The sequence below is a fragment of the Gopherus flavomarginatus genome, chromosome 3, assembly GCF_025201925.1.
Source record: "Gopherus flavomarginatus isolate rGopFla2 chromosome 3, rGopFla2.mat.asm, whole genome shotgun sequence".
NCBI lineage: Eukaryota > Metazoa > Chordata > Testudines > Testudinidae > Gopherus > Gopherus flavomarginatus.
In genome coordinates, this window is record NC_066619.1 from 99730221 (window position 1) to 99753681 (window position 23461).

General features: G+C 39.9%; 1 protein-coding gene across 2 annotated transcripts in view; it reads right to left on the reverse strand.

Moving 5' to 3' along the window:
• Positions 1-23461, reverse strand: part of TRPM6 (transient receptor potential cation channel subfamily M member 6) — a 147722-nt gene that overhangs the window by 35933 nt on the left and 88328 nt on the right. Inside the window, exons 15-25 of one of the 2 annotated variants that reach the window (XM_050944118.1) lie at positions 23242-23379; positions 21602-21882; positions 20168-20396; positions 19849-20004; positions 16435-16575; positions 14675-14803; positions 10925-11176; positions 7846-8020; positions 7042-7156; positions 5312-5511; positions 557-689 (exon numbers count right to left, since the gene is read on the reverse strand). In XM_050944118.1, the coding sequence (XP_050800075.1) occupies positions 557-689; positions 5312-5511; positions 7042-7156; positions 7846-8020; positions 10925-11176; positions 14675-14803; positions 16435-16575; positions 19849-20004; positions 20168-20396; positions 21602-21882; positions 23242-23379 (1949 nt within the window). The remainder of the gene's footprint in view (positions 1-556; positions 690-5311; positions 5512-7041; positions 7157-7845; positions 8021-10924; positions 11177-14674; positions 14804-16434; positions 16576-19848; positions 20005-20167; positions 20397-21601; positions 21883-23241; positions 23380-23461) is intronic. The other variant, XM_050944117.1, reaches the window with a different exon arrangement.

The window sequence follows — 23461 nt, forward strand, 5'->3', positions numbered from 1 at the left end:
AGCTGAGTTAGGTCAGCACTTGTGCTTTTGTAAGTCTCAACTAGCACACCTTTGACATGTTATGACTAGAGGGAGGAAGTGTAGCCAAAAGTATAACAAAGGTAATTCCATATGGGCTGTAGCTATTAGGCCTCCATATCATGAATGATAGGTATACATCATCTAGGGTCACTGTGAGAAGAATGCTTATCACTGGTAATTAATAAACCTGCAAATAAAAATGGGTTACGCACGCTCAACCCTGCTACCATCCTCTTAGTGGTACATAGTTTGCAAAGATAAAATGGTGTGATTCCCAAGCTACACCCTCAATTGCTCATGTACTGCATACATGTGGGAGTGCATTTCTGCCAGAACCATTAACCAGTCACGCTTTGCACTTAGTTTAAACAGATACATTATGGATGCAGGGTGGGAGAAAGGGTTATATAAGCCCTTTCCTCTTTCCCTGCACACACATATTGGAGCAACCACACTTTGTACTCAAAACATTAGTTAGCCAACAATCTTTTATACCCATTCTAGGTAGGTTTCAGCAGCAGCAAACCCCTCATACCTTTCTGATGTTACACGGATCCTTTCGCTGTCACTGGAATTCAAGCTTTCATTCTTTTCATGAAAGTACCTCTCCACACACTGCTCCTCAAACTCATGAAGTTTCTTTAAGTCCTCATCGCTCAGGTAGAGTTCTAAACAAGTAAGATGATAGCTGGTACCAAACATATTGACAGAGAAATTCATTTGTCCTACTTTACTAAAAAAGAAAGTAACTGTTAAAATATATTTCCTTTAATTTCTTGAAACTGTGCTTATATATGGAAACTAGTGATGTGTGTACATTCCAAACATGCATATATGTGCTTTATAGCATCTTTCTCAATCCAAAGCAAGAAAGGGCAGCTGATATAAACCCTCTTGTATGTTGACTCATTTTATAAATAGATTTGAAAATGCACAGCCAAATAACTCATCTCAAAGATACTTTTTCTCTCCAGTATTTTCATGCACTATGTTTATATAGTTATACCTAATACCCAATACTTTCCACTATATGACTTACTTATGAGGCTCTTCTTTCATATGACTGCTCTACCTTGTCTCAAAACATTCTAAAGAGAACTTACACCAGCTATAGCAACCAGGGCTCTTTCAAACATTCAGTGTGATAAGTGGTCATGGAGTTATTTTTCACTCAATTGCTTTCAAACATTCATATGTATACAAATATTAACCAAGGGATATTGCAATATGTACAACTCCAGATACATGTAACAAGCTTGGCATGCTTTGAGACTATTCTTACAGTAGACCAATAAAAGATTTTTTCACAAAATTGCTCAAGTCTAAGCTACTGCTAAAACATGTAAACTATATCAAGCAATTAGTCAGTCTCCGGAGAACTTCTCTTGAGGATATTTCACTGTTTTCTTCTCCACATCTTCCAAATTCATTTTTTTCCAGAAACTTCAAAGTGGATTTCAAGGCTCCAGAGATATGTTTCTTCATGTATTGGGATTCTCAGATTTGGGAACTGTAATATCTCCGTTCTCACAATGTATTTGGCAAACATTTTCTTTAAAAAATAGACCTAAATTCCTTTCATTTGGTCTTCAAATTCTCTTTTGCCATTGTCTTTAGCAACTATAGTGCAATGGATAGCATTTGTCAGCAGTTACCACATAGTGGTTTCTGAGATACCATAGTTTCCCACTACTTTGTGGTAATTGTGCAGAAACTGTGAGGCAATGGTTAGCAACGGTTGACATTAAAAGATTTTATTGTGTCTTTGTAATACATGGTACATCCTCTATTGGAATATTATATTCTTCTTTGCAATGGGCTGTACTCAGTAATCTAATAGGTCCTTCCCATGATCTTTCTGCACTTGTCTGGATGATTCCACTTACCATGCCTTTGTATATGCATTCATTTTCCACTGGGTGGCACTGTTTCCCTATGTCCTGGGTAGACAATGATCCACAGAACTTTAACTTGATGCAGAAAAAACTTGCCAAGCTGTTTTGGATATAGTTTTGGTTTGTAAGCCAATTCAAATACCTGAAATAACTATCTGAAAAAAATGTGTGAAGCCAAGTCAATAGCCTCTCTATTCAAAGAACCTTTAAGTGAGCTAAACAGCTCTTTTAGGTTTTCTGTGCCCTACAAACAAGCTATCCCATGTGCAGGGCCGGCACTATCATTTAGGCAGCCTAGGCAATCGCCTAGGGTGCCAGGATTATTCGGGGGGTGGCCAGGGGGGCGGCCGGCGGCTCTGGTTGAGCCTGTGGCAGCTCCATCGGAACCACGGACCAAAGGACCTCCAGCCGCAGGATCAGCGCGGGGGACGGCGAAATGGCCGTGCGCCTAGGGCGCGAGAAACCCTAGTGCCGGTCCTGCCCATGTGCCAGTTTACTCACTTCTGGCATGCAAATATTCCAGAGGAACATTACTACTTCAAAGGAACGATGCTGCATCCTTCCACAGCACAGGAGCTGAAACAAGGACTAGCAGTGAAGTGGTCAAACTCTGACTAGTTAATCCTGAATATGGAGTCAGTTATCAGTTCTGATCATGACTGATATCTTTAGGTATACATCTTCAGCACAGCAAGCACAGATTAGCAATAACCTGGGATGTGTTTGTGAAACACCCCATTATAAGCATAAAGAATGCATACTGCAATGCACTGTATTCCAAAAAGCATAAAGTTGTCCATTACTGTGGAGTAGAGCATCCTGGAGCTAAGCAACATCAACATTGGTGTCTAATTTAAAGAGGATATTTTGGATGTGGGCAGGAAACTACCTAGGCAGGAACTTGTTCAAGATCATGCAGGAAGTCTGTGGCTCAACTTGGTATTGAACCCAGGAGTTCTCAGTCTCAGCCCCGTGCCTTATTCACTAGATTACTCTTCCATCCTAAGTTGTTGGCAGTGACTACATTTGCAAAGCCCCAGACTTGTATTGCTGTTTTCATCTGGGGCACATTTACGTGTGGATGTGTAATGTCTTACAGACAGAGTTGCCGGCGCATGGGTTCACTGTGGTGAAACAGTCTGCAAATTGCACAGTATAGCTGGGATGCTGGGAAGTTGGTGAAACAAATACTATGTATACTGGGAATGGCAAGTAGTGTGTAGTGGCTGAAGGGGACCACTTCCAGCATGGGCCCAAGCACTGTTATTTTAATTGGCCTATGTTCTGTTTCACACCTTAATTTCCTGTGATGATACAAATCTTATATCTCCTATCTTTTTTTTTTTAATAATGTAACTGAAATATAGGCAAAAGGATGTTTTAAAAGTAGTAACCAAGTTTGGGAATCCTCTCTTAAACCTGGATCTTAAAAATGTAATGGACAGAACTGCTGATCATGATGATAATATGTTCAAGGCCATTGCATGTGGTATGTAGAGTAATAAACTTGCAATTCATTTGGTTCAGGAAATAGCAGAAATAAAATCAGGGTTTAGCAGAATGCACTTTGGAACAGCTGGTACCCATCACCCAACTCATATCCAAACAAAGCAGTGAGATGGTTATACCAGCATTGCAAAAACAGTTAAGCTATGGAGAGCTATCCTAGAGGAGGTTAGCCTCCAAGCCATGGTTCAGACAGTAAGTTTGTTGCTAATGTGTATACAATTAATAGCCACCATTATGGTCCTAGGAATATGCTGCTGAGTAACACATCTTAAAAACAAACAAAAAGAGAAAAATATGATTAAACTGAAAAAGTTGTATCTACAAAAGAAAAAAAGTGTGGACTGTAGATTTATTCTGAGCAAGGGCGTGCAACAATGAACAAAGTATGCATTCACGGTAGCTTTGTAAATATGTAAAATATGTAGCTAGTAGAAAAGAGATAGTAGGGCAATAAGCAAGAGATAGCATACGTGAGGTGTACGAACAGCTTGTGATCTGTGTCGAGATTGTTTCCCAGAAACTAATGAACCAGTTACAGAGCGTGTGATACAATATAGAATAGAAGGCACATGTGGCAGTTTGTTTCAGAATGTGCATATAAGCTGATTAATAATTTTATACTCTCTATGCGTGGTATACACTGTACCCATCCCCACACGAAACTTATCAGCTCCATATAGTTTGACTGTATGCTAATAAATGAACCTCTGAGGGGTTTGGAGTTGAGCTGAGGTCTTGGGAAACGAGTGGATAAGGTCTCAGGAGCTACCAATTGGATATGGTCTCAGAAGCCATCCTAACATACCCCTGAGTGAATAAGGTGTCAGAGGCTACCCTAACACACATGAATCAGCAGGGGGGTGGGATGTCCAGAGGAAGGAAAGAATAGCAGGAAGCCTTCCTGGCCCTTGAAACAGAGACAATGAACTTTGGGGTGATATGATGGAGCAAAAAGACATTTGAGTTGTCTTTCACTTGAGGGATTCAAGGGTCCAGAGCTCTTGAAAACACAGAACATTTGATCCTTCAACCAAGAGGGTTGAAGTCTTTGGGAACCATATATAGGTGAGGCAAAGATTGTAACTTCCTGAAATTAATTTTTAATCTTATAAGTGTATTTTTACTTTTGTTTGCTTGTAACCCAGTCTACCTTTATTCCTTATATTTGGTATCACCTACTCCCATGTCCTTTTATTAAATAAACTTAGTTTTATTTTACTATAAACCATTTCAATGTTGTGATTGAAATAAGAGTGTTGTCAAACCCCAGTTAAATTAGTGAGCTGTTGTGTATTGTCTCCTTAAAGGAGCAAGGAACTTAATAATGTCTGTCAATGTTCCAGGAGAGGACTGGTCAGCACTGGGAGATTCGGGAGTTGGAGTTCACTGACCATTGCCAGCAAGGAAAGGTTTGGACTGGTAGAATCAGGGAATTGCCACAAAAGTTATCAGTACCAAAAAATCTCACTTGCTCAGGCAAAAGGGGTAACACTGTAAGACACAATTCTGGGAACCTCAGCAGATTGTCACACCAGCAGATGATATGGGGGAAATTCAGAACTGGGGTGGTGTTGGGCTTACTCTGAAAAAAGTAACTGGATGGTGGAAGCCAGGGTGTGACCTGCATACTTGTATGTGGGCTGTTAGCATCAGGGCTGTGAGGCACAGCAGCATAGCATTTAAGGCACTCAGAGTTGCAGGGCAGGTGGAGACACAACCTCTTTCTGGTCTGGGCTGATAGCCAAATTAGGTCTTACAGTACAAACCTCAACAAGTGTCCCTTTCACTATCAAGCCCTCTATCAAGGCTAGCAAAACATCCCTGATCGCTTAGGGATTCCTGTAGGCCCCCAAGCAGAAGGCCTGGAAAACTTGCCCTTTGCTTACTTAGTCCAACATCGCCTTCCTCTTGATCCAGCTCATTTGGGGGACGATGGTGGCAGATGTGGTTTATGAGGAGGCCAATGTGGCTCAGAATGATGAAAGGTGGTGGCAGCCATGGCTTCTCATAATACGTCATGATGTAGCGGTAACGGTTGTATTTCCAGAGCTTGTTTGATATGGATTTCATATCATAATAAACATTACTGTAAAACAGAGAGGGGGAGAAAGAGAGAGCTTCATGTGAGGAACGCATGATAACACAAGATGCCTGTTTCCAGATACATTGCACTATTGAAACAAAGGGCCCAATTATAAAATGAGGTAAATCAGTTTAGCAACTTTAATTTAACAAAGCAGCAGCAGGTAGAGGCAGACAACACACAAAGGCTGACATTTTCAAAGCTGCCTCACAGATTTGGACATCCAATTCCCATTAAAATTAATGGGAATTGTGCATCATACCCACTGAGGTGGCTTTGAAAATCTCAACCAGAGTGTTTCAAGTTCCTTCCTCCTTGTCAAATAATCTCAAGAATTTAACATTGCCTCAATATCTGAACTGGATTAAATGTCATAATCAGGACTAGCAGCTAAGGTAATGGTTGTAACAAAACAATGCTGCAGAATGGAAATTGTTCTTCAGTACCGGTTCCTCCACTTCCCTTTCCATGTCTCCTTCCACCAACACCCTACAGCAGACAGCAGCAGTTCAAAAGGCTTTCCTGCAAAGGGTTCTTTGGAGTCAGTATCACTGCTAAAGTGGGCACTGAAAAAACATCAAACAGTTTATTGTACAACAACAGACCAATGCTCTGGAAAGCGACCTTCAGTCTTGAGGCACAGCTTTCATTTCAATCTATTTATAACTTCCTTTTTGCACTTGGCTCTTGAAGACCCAAAAGTGAATCATAACAACAACACCAGTTCTGTTTTTGAGAGAATAATTAGATGTACTGCTAAGTCTGTACTGAGGATAACCAATTTTTGTCCAATGAGAAAGAAACCAAACTGAAGAAATGTTGGGTTTAGCACATCGTTGCTATTGAAGATTTAAATATAGAAATAATTCACACTGCAGTGTCACAGCTATATATGAAAAAGAAATCCATGCCTTGACACAATTTCAGCACAGGAATTTCTGTTTGGGAATGGAAACAAAGATGGATGTTGATCATTCAATTGCCTTGAACTCTAATTATTGCATTTCTTCAAGTTGATTTTTTTTTAATCTATGGCTCAGAATAGATTTGAAAGAATTTCTCCACTGAAAAATTGAAACTATAGAATAAAAAAAAAACTAAACTGTTTAGAAGGTTTGGATTGTTCTTCACTGTATTTCTCTTTTGCATTAACTATCAGGAGAAACTGACCTCAGTGCAATGGAGGGCTCTCCAGGAAGCCTCTTATTAAAATTCCACCACCAAACTGGAAGAGAAATTGAGGTGATTACTCTGTCTTTGATGGCACTTCCCATCTCTGGATGCAAAGGATGCCAGATATGATTTACCCTATGATTCTTAAAAATAATTATTAAAATCCGCATTTTTTATTTAGGGTGGATTAGACTGCACCAAGATGACAGAAACCTCCACCTGTCTACAAGCACAAGTACACCCTGGAAGTTAGGGGTTTATCATAGTCTAAAGGGGGGGACATTTGTTGGCGCCTCCTGTAGAAATATCTGTAACATAGCCACTGGTTTGGTTTTTCAACAACATATCATTGGTACCTACTTAAAGAAAGCAATCAGCAAGTTGACCATGATGATGTACTGTACAAAGAGGTATACAGCTTGGAGGAATGGCGTCAGGAAGGACCCAGGAGGGCAGTCTTCATTTAATTCACAAGCTTCACAGAAAGGAAATGAAAACCACAGTTATCACATAAATCAGCACAGCCACGGTAGGTTAATAGTTAATACGTGTTTCATTCTAGAAGGTCAGATCTCATCTGGTGTAAATCAAGGAAACCCTAGTGACTTTAGAGGATCTGTGCTAATTTATACCAACTGAGCAGTTTTCCCTTTGTTTTTAAGAAAAATCTTAGATCTCTTCAAATCACAAATCAACAAACGTTTGTTTGTTACAGGTTTTTGTGGGGGGCTGTTTGGGTAGATGAGGGGGTTGATGTTTTGAGTGTAATTCTTGCTGTGGTGAAAAGGCTCTGCAGTATTTATTCAAGATACTCAGACTTTGGATTGACTCAATCTCCTCCAGAAATTCATTCCAAAGCAGGTTCTCCTGAATGAAAAATGCTTTGTCACTAGCTCCCACATGCTCTGTCATGGGCTTTGTGACTTCATTTCAAGGTTAAATGAGAGGCTCTAAAGCTGATTTAACAAAGATCCTAAAGGGAATATTCTCCTTTCTGATCACACATGGTATAGCCAGATAACATAAGATGCACCACTGAAACCAACATGCTTTGAGGAAGTATGGACTTTATAGTTTGCCCAAGCTGTATGGCCCAAATCCAGCATAGCACTTAAGCACATACTTAACTTTAAGCACATTAGTAGTCCCATCAAGATCACTTACCATCTATTTCTCCAGCATAGACCTCACCAAACATCATCCAATAGGGTTGGAATACAATATCTCGAGCAAGAGTCCAGGAGGGAGGCTCTTCTGGAGAAAGGATCGCCTTTCGTGATACCCCAAAACTCAGCAACACTATTGCCATCATAATCACAATATAGAACATATTTGCTGTCTGCGTGGAAAAATGAAATACAGATAGCTGTATTAAAATAGTGATATTCACTCTGAGTGGAAGTACAAATCACAGCTTTCACATATATGTATTTAAATAATAATAAATGAAAACTAAATGAATTCTTTGCATTGGTCTTTATGGCTGAGGATGAGAGGGAGATTCCCAAACCTGAGCCATTCTTTTTAGGTGATAAATCTGAGGAACTGTCCCAGATTGAGGTGTTATTAGAGGAGGTTATGGAATAAATTGATAAACTAAACAATAATAAGTCACCAGGACCAGATGGTATTCACCCAAGAGTTCTGAAGGAATTCAAATGTGAAATTGCAGAGCTACTAACTGTGGTATATAAGCTATCATTTTAATCAGCTTCTGTACAGATGACTGGAGGATAGCTAATGTGACATCAATTTTTTAAAAAGGCTCCAGAGGTGATCTTGGTAATTATAGGCCTGTAAGCCTGACTTTGGTACCAGGCAAACTGGTTGAAACTATAGTAAAGAACGGAATTGTTAGACACATAGGTGTACATTATTTGTTGGGGAAGAGTCAACATGGTTTTGTAAAGGGAAATCGTGCCTCACTAATTTACTAGAATTTTTGAGGGGGTCAACAAGTATGGACAAGTGTGATCCAGTGGATATAGTGTACTTAGATTTTCAAAAAGCCTTTGACAAGGTCTCTCACGAGAGGCTCTTAAGCAAAGTAAGCTGTCATGGGATAAGAGGGAAGGTCCTCTCCTGGACCAGTGTCTGGTTAAAAGATAGTAAGCAAAGGATAGGAATAAATGGTCAGTTTTCAGAATGGAGAGAAGTAAATAGTGGTGTTCCCCAGGAGTCTGTACTGGGACTATTCATATTCAACATACTCAGGAACAATATGGAAAAAGAGGTAAACAGGGAAGTGGCAAAATTTGAAGATGATACAAAACTACTCAAGATAGTTAAGTCCAAAGTAGACTGTGAAGAGTTATAAAGGGATCTCACAAAACTGTGTGATGGGGCAACAAAATGGCAGATGAAATTCAGTGTTGATAAATGCAAAGTAATGCACATTGGAAAACATAATCCCAACTGTACATATAAAATGATGGGGTCTAAATTAGCTGTTACCACTCAAGAAAAAGATCTCAAAGTCATTGTGGATAGTCCCCTGAAAATATCCACTCAATATGCAACAGCCGCCAAAAAGGGTAACAAAATGTTGGGAATCATTAAGAAAAGGATAGATAATAACACAGAAAATATCATATTGTCTCTATATAAATCTATGGCATGACCACATCTTGAATATTGCATGCAGATGTGGTCGGACCATCTCAAAAAAGAGATATTGGAATTGGAAAGTGTACAGAAAGGGGCAAAAAAAATTATTAGGGGTCTGGAACTGCTTCCATCTGAGAAGAGATTAATAAGACAGGGACTTTTCAGTTTGGAAAAGAGATGCCTAAGACAGAATATGATAGAGGTCTCTAAAATTATGACTGGTATGGAGAATACAGTTGCCAACCCTCCAGGATTGGCCTGAAGTCTCCAGGAATTAAAAATTAATCTTTTATTAAAGATTATGTCATGTGATGAAATCTTCAAGAATACAGCCAATCAAAATTGACAGCCCTAGACTGCAGAAAGTAAATAAGGAAGTGCTATTTACTCCTTCTCGTAACGTAAGAACTAGGGGTCACTAAATAAAAAATTAATAGGCAGCAGGTTTAAAACAAAAGGAAATATTTCTTCACACAGCACACAATCAACCTGTGGAACTCCTTGCTAGAAGACGTTGTGAAGACCAAGCCTACAATGGGGTTAAAAAAAGAACTAGATAAATTCATGGAGGGTAGGTCCATCAATGGCTATTAGCCAGGATGGGCAGGGATGGTGTCCCTAGCCTCTGTTGCCAGAAGCTGGGAATGGGCAACAGGGGATGAATCACTTGATGATTACCTGTTCTGCTCATTCCCTCTGGAGCACCTAGCATCGGCCACTGTCAGAAGACAGGATACTGGGCTAGATGGACCTTTAGTCTGACCCAATATGTGCGTTCTTATGTTTTTATGTAATATCATTTCTTCAGGAGAGGGAAGTCCAGGTTTTATTTCCATAAATTGGCTTGGCCTTATTATCCCCTAGAGGTGAAATTCATGCCACTTCAGAGAGCCAGTATGAGGCCTACCGATCACTCAAGTCCTTCTTAGAATGTGTAAGTGGCAGTGGCGGCTCCAGGCACCAATGCTCCAAGCACGTGCCTGGGGCGGCAAGACACCGGGGTTGGGGGGGGTGGCCTGGCCATTCCTGTGAGGAGGGCAGTCAGACTGCCTTTGGTGGCATGCCTGTGGGAGTCCCACAGTCCTGTGGATTCAGTGGCAATTCAGCGGCAGGTACGCCAAAGCAGCGTACCAACCTTTTCATGCTCTCTGTATGTGTATATATATCTCCTCAGTATATGTTCCATTCTATGCATCCGAAGAAGTGGGCTGTAGCCCACGAAAGCTTATGCTCAAATAAATTTGTTAGTCTCTAAGGTGCCACAAGTACTCCTGTTCTTTTTCCAAGGTACTAACTCACTGTCTGACACAGCTAGAGAGGATTTGTTTGTTTGTTTGTTTTTTCCTCACTGTTTATCAGAAAGCTCAGCTAAAATGCAGCCTTTCTCTAAGGAACCAAGAGAAAATGACTTCTGTGGATAAATTCAGTTAATGAACAAATTAGCAAAAACTGTGCTCTGATCATGGACAACTTACCATCAGAAAGAGAGGCACAATTTGTTGGTAAAATACTTATGAATTATTAGTCCCGCTCTAGTCTGGCCACCGCTCCCTTTTGTGTCCATTTCTGAACTTTACTCGTTCATCATATTAGGTGTCATAAGAGCAAAAATGCTACCCTGCAGTCAAATACTCACCATTTTCCCAATCATCATCAGATATGGGCCTGCATGTTGATTTACAGCAAAGAAGTCAAGAAGCCGAGCATACCAAAATATTATATCCAAGCAGTAAATTAGCCTTCCTACTGTTCGAACAGGAGGGTCAGCCCAGCGTAAGCCAAAACCAATTACAAACAGGATGATAGCTATGGAATCAGTGAAGTTCCAGTACTCATAAATCCACACCTTCACCTTTTGGCTGAACTTTCCTGGCTCTGAAATAAAGATCTAAAAAGAAAGTGGGAAAAAAAAATAACGGAGGCCAATAAAACCCTCACCCTTCAGTCCCCACACTATCTGAACCATCAATTGGTACATGGAAATATTTGATTTATGGCAAGTTTTTACAATGAAAGTTCACAAGGTCAGTGCTCTGCAATTCCATGATTGCTGGAATTTGAAATGAAACAGCAATTATCATAGTGCTCAAGAACCCCTCTTGCCACACCAAATAGGTTCGTTCTCTCTATTGAGAAATGAATTCTACTTCTTAAGTCATTCACTGAGGAATATATTCCATAGCAGAAAAGAGTAAGCAGTATACAATTGTTAAGCATGTGTATTTTTTTGTAAACAAGTATGGGGTTTGTTTGGAGGAGAAATGGTCATGACCTACAGAAACCCTTTCAAAAGCCCCACAGTCATGGAAAATACCAGCCCAACCCTGCTGACATGAAAGTAATTAATGTGTTTTAGTTTAGATCTGAAATACAAAATAAGATCTCTGTATGCAGATCCTGAAAAGGGAATGTTGGAAACTGGGAAGGTAGAGATTGAACTGTTTGCTTCTCGAACTGTAAGGGTGCCCCAAAGGGATTTTCAGCTTCACTAAGCAAATGTGTGAAGTGGAATCTTTGAAAGACCATAAATAAGACCTTTACACATTGCACGACTGAGGCCAATTATGCACTGCTATGGAAGATCAAACTGATAAGGAGCAAATAAAAGAGATTTTGAAATGTTAGGCCCTGATCCTGAAAGAATTTACTCATATGAGTAACTTCATGTAAATGACAAATCCCATTGAAGTCAGTGGGACTACTCGCATGTGTACAGCTACTTACATGAGTTTTTGCAAAGATCAGGCCCTAAGGCTGGAATAGTTCCTTGATACAATCTAGAGAAACACTTCTGCACAGTCAAACATAACAAGGCCCTGAGGAATCAATCAGTTGCATGTGTAAGACATAGTGTTACTTTTCCAGTAGACCAGAACTGGTACATGGACTAAGAAATTCTCCTGTATGTCCCGTTTAATAGTCTTGACTGACATGTTTCTGAACCCACAAACAAGATGTGCCATAGCACAACTATGATGTCTGAGACACTTGGTGTTTCATACTGTGATTTTTTTTTAAATCAGATAACCATTTTGTGTCCTTTTGTCATTTTTAACCTCATATCCAGTCATGTAGCTTCCGCATCTGTTCCAGGATACGTCTACACTACCCGCCAGATAAGCGGATAGTGATCGATTTATCGGGGATCGATTTTATCATGTCTATACACGATAAAATCGATCCCCGGTCGCTCTGTCGTCGACTCCAGAACTCCACTGCGGCGAGAGGCAGAAGCGGAGTTGATGGGGGAGTGGCAGCAGTCAACTCACCGCCGTCCTCATGGCCAAGTAAATTGACCTAAGATATGCCAACTTCAGCTACGCTATTTACGTAGCTGAAGTTGCATATCTTACATCGACCTACCCTGCTAGTGTAGACCTAGCCCCAGATTCCATTTTCTACTCTAGATTTGGACTTCCCTTTGAAAGCCTTAATGTCCTCTTCCTTTTTTTGCAGGGGTCACACTTCAAAAGTTTCTTTTGCTGTGAGAGATAATAGTGTTCTAGCAGAATTCTCTACTTTCACTACAAGGAATTGTCTCAAATTGGTAAAATATCTAAAGGTATCTACTATGCTTCCAACAGTAAGTAAAGCATTCCAACATAATATTAAAAATATTTATAGTACTTATTTTTATTTTATTTATATGTTTGTTTTTTGTCTGTTTAGGTAATACTACAGTCAGATGAAGAGAATTTTAGATTATCTGTCTCATCCCATAAAATAACACGGAAAACATGCCACTGTTTTTGTCACTAAAATCATCTGTGGCTTTGGAGTGCAGATTGTAAGGATCCAATTTCAGTAATGTGTTTTTTTCACCTAACGGTATATTTGTAGATGTTTCTGTGTGTGAAGTGCCATATTGTCAATTTGGGGAGCTAAAGTCCTCTATGTTTCCACAGAACATAATGCAATATAAAGAGCTGAAGTGCAAGTTTCCTGGTCTACAGTGAATACCTCATTAGCAGAAAATGTACTACATACTCATTCAGAACTTGGCTTCTAGGCTGAGACATCCACCAGGGATGTCAGTTGATTTAAGCAATCAATTGCAATACATTTTGAATTATTGCTTCATTTTTTCAAAAATCAAAATCTGTAAAAAAAAAATCTTTGTTTCAAATTTTGAAAAATTTCAATCAACTTTCATTTTTGTTATGTGGACTCTTCTTCACAGAGACTGAAAGGAGACCTCCAATGTATTTTACATGCAATAGATCACAAAACAGCTGTTAATTGGTAATAACTTCCAGTCAATGCCACAATCAAAGCAGTGACATAGAGGTACAATCCATATTCCATTATCAATCAACCAGTGGCCTAACCCAAGATTTTCAAAAATAGCTGCCTTGATTAAGGCGGTTACCTCCATATTTAGTCATCTAAATAGGTGCATTAATTTTCAAACATGCTGGGTACCTACTAGTTCCCATTAGAGCTGGTAAGGAATTTTTTGGCAACTGTTTTAATTGAAAAATGTCAAATTTGTCAAAACCTAAACTGTTGACATAACATTGGTTTTGATAAATCTCATGACTGGACAGGTGTTTTTTTTTTTTTAAGTTTCAGAATAATTTCAATGTTTCATTGCAAGATTTTAAAACAAAAAAAATCCAATTTTCCAGTTTGAAATGACTTTTTGTATTGAAATTTAAGCTAATTAAACTGTGTATATGTATATATAGAGAGAGAGAGAGAGAGATACCTATCTCATAGAACTGGAAGGAACCCTGAAAGGTCATTGAGTCCAGCTCCCTGCTTTCACTAGCAGGACCAAGTACTGATTTTGCCCCAGATCCCTAAGTTGCCCTCTCAAGGACTGAACTCACAATCCTGTATTTAGCAGGCCAATGCTCAAACCACTGAGCTATCCCTCCCTCGCTCCCTCCCTGTAAACTGAAAAGTGATGTGGGGTTTTTTTTTTGGTTTTTTTTTTAAAAGGTCAACATTGAAATGAAACATTTCAAAACAATCAGAATGAAACAACTGACCCAAACCAAAAAAAAATAAATAAATAAAATTTAAAAAAAAATTAGTTTTTGGTTTGTGAAAATTTTCAAGATTTTGACTTTTTGTCCCAATTTGGGAATGTAAAAATGGTTGAATTCTCAAAAATATTTGAGGAGCAAGAGAACTATTTCCTGTCAAACTATTGTTCCCACTAGCTTAGGTGCCTAAACAGGGATTTAGGAGGCAAAGATTAGGCACCTTTTCTTGGAAACATAGTCCCTAGTTTGTAATTAGCTAGGACCACTGAAAAGTAAAGCTCATACATATTTCTTCTGCTAAACCCTTTGAAAAGGAATCAAAGAATCTGCATTCATTATTTATCATTTGTCCTCTAGAGATGTAGAGTAGAGAGAGTGGAAAAGGAAGAGCTCACCTCCCTGACTTTCTCAATGGCAGTGGTGAAAATGTAGATAATTACAAGCCACTCTTGCACGCTAGGCCTGGATTCCATCTTCACCAGCACAGTGTAAGTGAACAGCATGAGAAATGCCAAGTACGCCATCTGCAGAACACAAAATACACGTTCCATATGCATAGGTAGCTGTGACAAAGAAATTAGAAACTCTCTAGAAACATAGCTAAGAGGAAAACCAAGTGTGCTATATAAAGAAACAAAATTTTGTCAAATTAATGGGACACTATCAAGTGCTTGATTCTAAAAATTTCCATCGGCCCTTCAGATTGCTATGCCCTTCTGGGGAATGTCCTCCAGAGCTTTATCATCATCATTTTATGATCTGTATTACCGTCCCCACTTGGGAACTCCACTTATGAACCAGGACCCCATTATAGTAGGTGTTGTACAAGCAGAACAAAAAGACAGTCCCTACCCCAAAAAGCTTAGAATCCTAGTAAAAGACAAAAGATGGGTGCAGACAGAATGATGGGGAAGTAACAAGGAAATAATTAGCTGATATTGTCTAAATAGACCAGACAGACACGGAGTGAGGGAAGGGGTGTAACACATAAGCAGAGTGAACAATGTGATGGCAGCAAATGTCATGTTAGCTCTGAGAGACCAGGTGTTTTTTTTGGGGGGGGGCAGGTTACGGGAGAGGAGTCAGTTAGGATGGGATCAGGTAAATGGAAGGAAAAGTGAAGAGAAAAGCATGAGGGGGACAGGGCAGAGGAGATGGGGAAGTTGAGGAGTGAAGTTGAGGTGAGGAGACTGTGGCTATGTCTACTCTTGGAGCTGGGGATGTGATTCCAGCTCGAGAACAAGAAGACACTCACACAAGCTCTCATTGGAGCTAGCACACTAAAGAGAATAGTGTAGCTGCCATACAAATGTATGGGTTTCTTACTCAGGGTGGCTAGCCCATGCTGCCATTCACCCTACCTGTGCTACCGGGGCTACCACAAATATTTTTTTAGCACACTAACTCATGTCTATACAGGCTGGGAATCACTCCACTAGCTCCAGGTGCAGACATAGCCTGTGAGGGAGGAGAAGGGTCAGCGCAAACAGCTAATCAGCACAGAGCAAAGAAAGTCAGGAAACATTCTACTGTTTTGACTGGCATGTCCTACAGGATGGTATTTCTGGATGGCTGCTCTCTGCAGTTGTCCCCCAAGGCCACAGGTGCGGGGGAGGGTCCAACTGCCCCCAAGATCTGTGGATGGTTTGTCTCCCCTGCACAGATCTATGTCCAGGAGGGAGTTGAGGGAGGAGTGTCCCCCCACTGGGCTTGGTTTTACTCCTTCCCCTCCCTTAGTACAAGAGTCCCTGCTTTGGCTGCATCTTTAAAAAAAAAAATGGTCTCTGCTTTACTGCCAAAATATTCAACAGAAGACATGGTAAAAACTACTTTTCCAAGCTATATGCAGCACACATTCGAAAACCACAAAGGCTCCAATCCTGCAATTTACAATATGCAGGCAAAATGCTGCAGCTGTGCAGAACCCCACTAAAGTCAAACCAATGTTATGAGCTCATTCTGCTGGTTCTCCAGACCTAAGATTTGTACCTATAATTAATTGTGAGGGTGAAAAATGCAGACAGGAGGCACCAAGAGTGGATGCATTTCAGTGGTAGGTGAAGTGATTATTTTATATACATATATATTCCATTAAAGGTTTAACAGATGCTTGAGGCAATATTAATATCTAGTTATTCTTATTGCAATGACCAACCGTATGAAACCAGAACTTGACAATTGGGGCATTGTAGAATTCATAGACTTTTCTAGTCCTTAGAAGGCTTCCGTGCGCACTGTTGATGGAAAAGGTCTGGCTTTTGTCTGGTTTCTTGGGTCCCTTTTCTGCATCATAATCCTTTTTCAAAAGGAAACAGAGTTTTAAAGTCAGACAACATGCTGTACAACAAATACAACAATTCAGCCACATTAACAGAAACATAGGGAAACTTGGAAAGGCAACTCTGCAGTAAATGCTGTGTGGTATATGCAGAAACAATTAGCATATCTCAGTCACTGAGACAGTTGCAACTGTCTTTTGCAAGAAGCAACACCAGATAATATTCTTAGCATTACACTTAACTGTGAATACACAAGGTTATGTTGAGTTTCAAAAGGGTGGGTTTATGATTACAGCACTGGACTGGGAATCAGGAGATCTGAATCTATTCCCAGCTTTGACACAGACTTCCTCTGTGACCTTGGGCAAATCCCTAAATCACTTTGTACCTCACTTACCCAATGTGTGAAATGGGGATAGTAATAATTTCCAATCTGATAGAGATGTGGTGACTATGAACCCATTGATGTTTACAAGACATTCAGATATTATAGTGATGAGCACCACAGAACAGTTCTAAAAAAATTTGGAATATAGAGAGAGAGAGATAAAAACTAAAGGATTGCAAAATTATTAACCTGGGGAATTTATTATGATTTGGACAATGTGCCTGATTAAGGGAGCATGAGTGAGACAGCACTGTTCTTGCACAGATCTGGGCACATAGGCTTGTTGGTGTCTACTTTGCTACCTCCAAGGAATAGATAGGCAGAGTCCTCCACCCACTGACCAGTGCAGATGAGCAGGCACAGGAGGGAAGTCATAATTTGCTGGCGGCATTGGCCTTCGATATATTACTACCCACCACCAACCCATACAATTTTCTTAAAGTCCTAATAATGGCTTCTGCCAGTTGAAGAGGAGAAAATTGTCCCATGAGAGGATACAACTTCTAGTTTAGCAGACTGAAATATAATTTACAACGACGTGTGAAAAGTGCACTTGTACTGAATCTGTTTATCCTGGAACTCTCCTGTGGCTTTTTTATATTGTTTTTCATCTCAGCTCAGATCCAGAAAATTCATAGCTAATCTTTCCAGTTTATGGAAAAAGAATGAACACTCAACACTCGATAAATGATGAAGCTAACAACAGTGCTTCTTTAGAAAGGAAAACTTCCTGTCTCATTCAAGTCAGATAACACTCACTCTACTTTGTTCCCTTTACCTGCCTGCAAAGGCTCCCGGCTGCTCATAATTATAATTGGCCTTACCTCTGAATCATAGCTGTTATCTAACCAGTAAAAGGCCTTTTTGAATTGACTTTATTATTCAGACCCTGCAGGGCACAAGTGCACCCACATTCTCCTGCCTCTTAGAAAGAAACACTTCAGAATTGGCATTGCCATGTCTGTTGTGTTTCTGAGGAAGTTCTGGAGAAATTTCTTTTATTTTAGGCAAATTGAGAGTTAATTGTGAAAGAAACATCCCAAACATTTCTCTATTTTTATTGATCATAGGTGAGGCTGGGAGCACCCTTGCCTTAATAATTTCCTATTATAAAACCCTCTTTCTCAGATGCTTTTAACTTTGCCAAACTTAAACAGTTCGGGTATCTGGTTCAGGCTGGAATATTATGGAAAATTTCAGACAAAATGGTTCAGCCATTTCCAAAAATGAGACTAGGGGAAAAAATTGCCAATGATGAAAAATTCTGGTAATCTTTTCTGTGAAGAGTTCTAGTACTCCCTTGCGTTGAAGTAGGAATTTGAAATTTGACTGGGGGTGGCCTTTGTGTCAGGGATGTGCCTTTTACTGTCCCTATGAAAAGCTGCCTAAATTTGGCCAAATTATAAGTACATGCTCAGGAGAAACTTCCTAGATTTCAGCAAAAAATTCCCAGAAGATTCTGTTCACACTAGGCATGTTACAGCCAGGGGATTTCCTTGCAGTTGCAGCTTTGGGCTGCTGTGAAATGTGCTGGGACAGGGCACCTAAACTAATAACAAAGAAATTATCTCTACTGTGCTGTCAATCATCCAGGCTGAGACAGTATGCAGGAAGATGTTCCCTGATTCAACCAGGCCTGCAGAGAGAGACATGGGGAGCAGCTTAGTACAAAGGGGTTGGGAGAGATTGGGACTGACCGGGCAAAGATATTTGGACTGTGAGCAGGGAAGGTAATGGCGGAATGGGAACCAGTAGGTAGGTGGGAGGAGACTGAGGCTGGATGAGGTCATGTAATTCCAGCCTGTATCATAATGCATAGGCACAAAAGGACCAAATTAAGGTTGCACGAACAACCTTAACACTGGCATTTCTAACTTTTGAGTACTTGACTTTAATAAAATTCCTCTAACATTTTTGTCTGTGTGAAATGTGTATAATTATATATACACACACACACACACGATATATAAATAATACATACATTTATTTATCTATCTATCTATCTATCTAGATACTTATATGGCTACTATCACCATATAAACACCATAACCATGCTCCTCACAACAATGAAAGGATTTTATCCTCACAATACTGCTGTGAGGTAAGGTAGTATTACAGATGAGGAAGTGACGCATAAGATATATTAAGTGATTTGTCCAAAGCCACACAGTAACTCTGTGCCTAAGCTGAGAATAGAATCCATATCTCCTGAGTTCCAGTTTGGTCCTCTATCCTTCCTAATTTTTCAGGAATATATATTGTTTATAAAGTGATAGAACAGATCTTGCCAGACTTGCCTGTCCTTGTGTGGGGAGAGAGAATCTGGATGGGGGAAAATATGTGCCGTGTTGATTGTTCTTGTGGACAGATCTCTGGCCTGCTGCCTGGGTAGACTGATTTCAAATTGCTACCTTTTTAAATAGCTGGAGGATCCCATCCCCCCCTGCACCAACTACCCAGGCAACACCTTTCATTTATTGTCCCATTTCCAGTGTGTTGAACCACCAATTCTCTGCCAGCATCCTCCCCCACACAGGCTCAAGGTTGCTGTACAATGTGGGTAAAGTCTGAAAATGTCCAAACTCAATCCCAGACTGGGAAGATACTTTGGGAAAGAAATTCCAAAACTGAAATCACCTCCCAACTCTCATCCATTCCTTACATCCTCTACCCCATAGTCTTCTGTGTGTGTGTGCATGCCAAACTTACTTACAATGAATGGAACTGGTTGAAGAGTGAAGTCTTACTCACATTGAATAAGGGAGATGGTAATAAGCTTTCTGATCTAAGTCTTATAATCACTGTAATATTTTAAGACAAAAAGCTTTCAATGGAAAACTACCAACCCAGATGTTATCCCTGTTTTGTGAAAATAAATGCTTAAAGGTGATGCCAGACTAACCAGAGACAACTCATCTTTAATGGTGGATGGGCTCTGATCACTGTGATGCCACGTGAACTGATGAAAGTCCTGGAGCTGTGGCACATGGGACATTTCTGCCTTGCTTTTAAACTCCAGCATCAAGATAGTGGGAGGCAGAAGAATACTTAGAATGACCTAAAAGAGAAACAAGTCTGAGCAGCTGCATTCAGCATGCATGCTGTCTTTAATGTGGGTCTGCATTAGATTAGGACAAAAACTAGCTACATGTAAGGAGAAAGTATGCTTCAGCATAATTTTTCTCTGTGGGTTTAGATGAGGCACAAGTCAGTGAGTTTACCTTAAACCAAGAGTTCTTCCGCATCTTCAGGCGTCCCATCCACATATCAGTTAGTAACATCTGTGTGCAAGTGTGAGACACAAAGGGCCGCAGCCCCACTGACACGGCCAGTTTCAGGCAAGTTGAGTTGCTCCAATTTTTCAGCTCAGAGGTCAGTAGCTTCATGGCCATCTGCTCATTCTGTTTGAACGCATTATCCAGCACATCTAGGGCAAGCTGCCCAAATTCACTAGGACAGATAGAGAAAAAAGAAATAACCATTTTACAGTATGGAGGAACAACCACAACTGAAAATGATCATGAGGTCACATCTCTGGTTCAAAAGCTTCTTTCACATGTGGTAAGATATGAAATTGTATTAATTATAACATCCCCATCTCTTCACACTGTCTCAGCATTGTACCCAGAGGAAAAATAATTCAGGCAATAAATCTAAATCTCTCCTCCTAATCTCAGGTTTTACTCTACCTTCCTGATCCTTGATCTTTAATTAGCCTCATTGTGTGGTTTCACACACATGCCATATAGTTCAGCCTATTATTTCATTCAGTAATGCGCTTGCCAACATGGTACACAGGCACTGTGCTCTTACTGCGTAAGCAGCCTCAGACTGAGTCAGATCCTAAGCACCTCTCAATGGGAGTTGAAGATGCTCAGCACCTTAGTGAATAAACTTTGCTTTGAACAGAGCCCTATAATTGCCTGTAAACAAAGATAATAATTTGTCCCTGAGCTCAGAATCTGCTCCATTATGGCTATGAAAGTACAGGACATTACATCAGTAAATGTCAAGGTGCACTACCTGATGAGGGAGCAGTTATACATTTCCTGATTTCATGATACAAAAACCTAAATACTGAATGTTTAACAGGTATTCAAAGAATGAAACTAAAATTTAAAAATTGGAGGACATAATAAAACTGCTTGGGCTGTTCAACAAAGTAGCTTCTTTGAGTCACTCAGCTATGATATCAGCACATTTCTCCTTTAGGCCTTACATAGACAAGGATAGGTGGATATTAGTACATGTTAAGTTACACATATATACGAATACATTTGAAAAACCTTATGTAGACAAGTCACCTGGCCTTAACACATGCTAAACTATTCAAGTTAAAGCCTAAAGAGAAGTTTAGGCTTTAACTTCACCAGTTTAGCTTGGTATTAAAGGCAACTGTCCTTGTCTACTTTAGACTTTTCAAATGTGTTAGTTAGCTAATATATACTAACATCACTCCTTTAAATCCTCATGTAGACAAGGTCTTAGTGTGTCTCCTTCATATATTAAACTAAGCAGATAGCAAAAAGTGCTTCTTGTACATCTCATAGCATATGCAGCCACTGATCTTACAGGTTAGCTGATGGAAAGAAGAATATCTAACTATTCTAAACACTGCAGATATTTATTAACTGTAGTGAAGGAAGAACTCCTACTCTGAGTACTTCTTCAATTCTTCTGAGGTGTCATCCACCATGTTGCTCTGTTTGGCTTCACGTGCCATTGCTCTATAGAGTTTGCAAGCTACGACTGCCTTGACCATGGCTTCCTCTCCATGCTGCCAGAAGAACATTGCCATCTTCTGTCTCTTCATTAACACTGCCCAAACCAAGAGGTCATTATAGGGGTAAATAAAGCCAGCTGACTCATGGTCCTCTAAGAAGCTGAGTTCATCTTTTGACTTCTTCTTAGACTTATGAAAAGCAGTTGACTTTTCCTATAAAACAGACAAAATCTGAGCAAGTTGCTGCATCCTGAATACATGTAATGCATTATTAATATGGTTGTTCCTCGGTCATTATATAGATGGGACGTTAGAAGAATGGCTAAGATAACATTCAAAATATGAATATAAGCAGTTGTTTGGATCAACAAAAGCAAAAAATGCACTAAGGAAATTAAATGTGATTTCCACATTCTGAACCTGTGTCCCAGCTTTTAGATCCTGATCCAACCAAACAAGGAGTGCCCTCCACTCCCATTGATTTCATTAAACTAATTTTACTAATGCACTAGTCTACTTATGTCACACTAATGGAAGAAAATGGACTAGTAAAATCAAATATCAGTGAGAGAGCTGTGACAGCTATCTTGATTTTTAATATATGTGTCACATTTACAGTAAGTTGTGTATTTATGGTATGTTGTGTTTGGGCCTGAACTATCTCACATTAAAATCAGGGAGGGAAATCCTGTTGGCTTCAATAAGACTGCTCTGATGAGTAGCTTCTCACCACTGAGGTTCACAAACTGGCCCTCAGGAATTCTAATGAAGTCCCATGGACTCAAAGAGTTTAAGGCCAGAAGGGACCTTGATCATCTAGTATGACCTCCTGCACATTGCAGGCCACAGAACCTCATCCACCCCTGTAATAGACCCATAATCTCTGGCTAATTTACTGAAATTCTCAAATCATGATTTAAAGACTTCCAGTTATAGAGACTCCACCATCTACTCTAATTCGTACCAGCAAGTGACCCATACCCCATTCGGCAGAGGAAGGTGAAAAACCTCCCAGTCTCTCGGCCAATCTGACCTGGGGGAAAACTCTAGTTTTATGCTGTTATCTGAGAGAAGAATGTAATTCTTTTTGTTATCTGTACCTGACACAATTTCAAGAGAAAATATTTTGCCATCCGCTTGCAATTTACAACATCAGTGCTTTTCTCAAGGGGATTATTATTGCCACTTACATAAAAGTTTCTGAGAGGTTTGGGGCAGTGAATTCCTTTGCCTGCATCCAAATAAGTGGGTTTTTCATCTGTGCTTTACATTAGGAGATTTTGGCAGTTACATTTCAAGGGATGAAAGCCCTTATCAACAAGGGGATGAAGATTAATGAGTTTCATTGAAACAACTGGAGCTTTACTGTAATATTGTAAAATAGCAGCAATTGTACTTCTTGAGCTGTATGTGATACAACCTTAATGTCTTTGGTGTTTAGAGAGAGTTAAGCATGATAAGTATCCAGACTGCATCTCGCATGTCTAAAATAACTCTCTTGACAAACTGATCTAATTTTTCAGCTTATTGTACCCCTAAAGTATTCCCAGCATAAGCAAGCAATGACAGTACCTTGTATTTGTAAGGCTGTGCTGTTCTGATGAACTGAGAATGCAAGATGTTTTCAGCAGATTCAACTCTGCTACCCATCTGATTATGACAACAAAGGGAGTGATGAGAAAGGCTCTGAGCAAAGCTGGAGACCACACTCTAGTTCCAAAGATATCCCACAAAACACAAAGAGAAAAATATAAATTAGGGATGAAATTTGCCTTCATTTAGCTTGGTGATC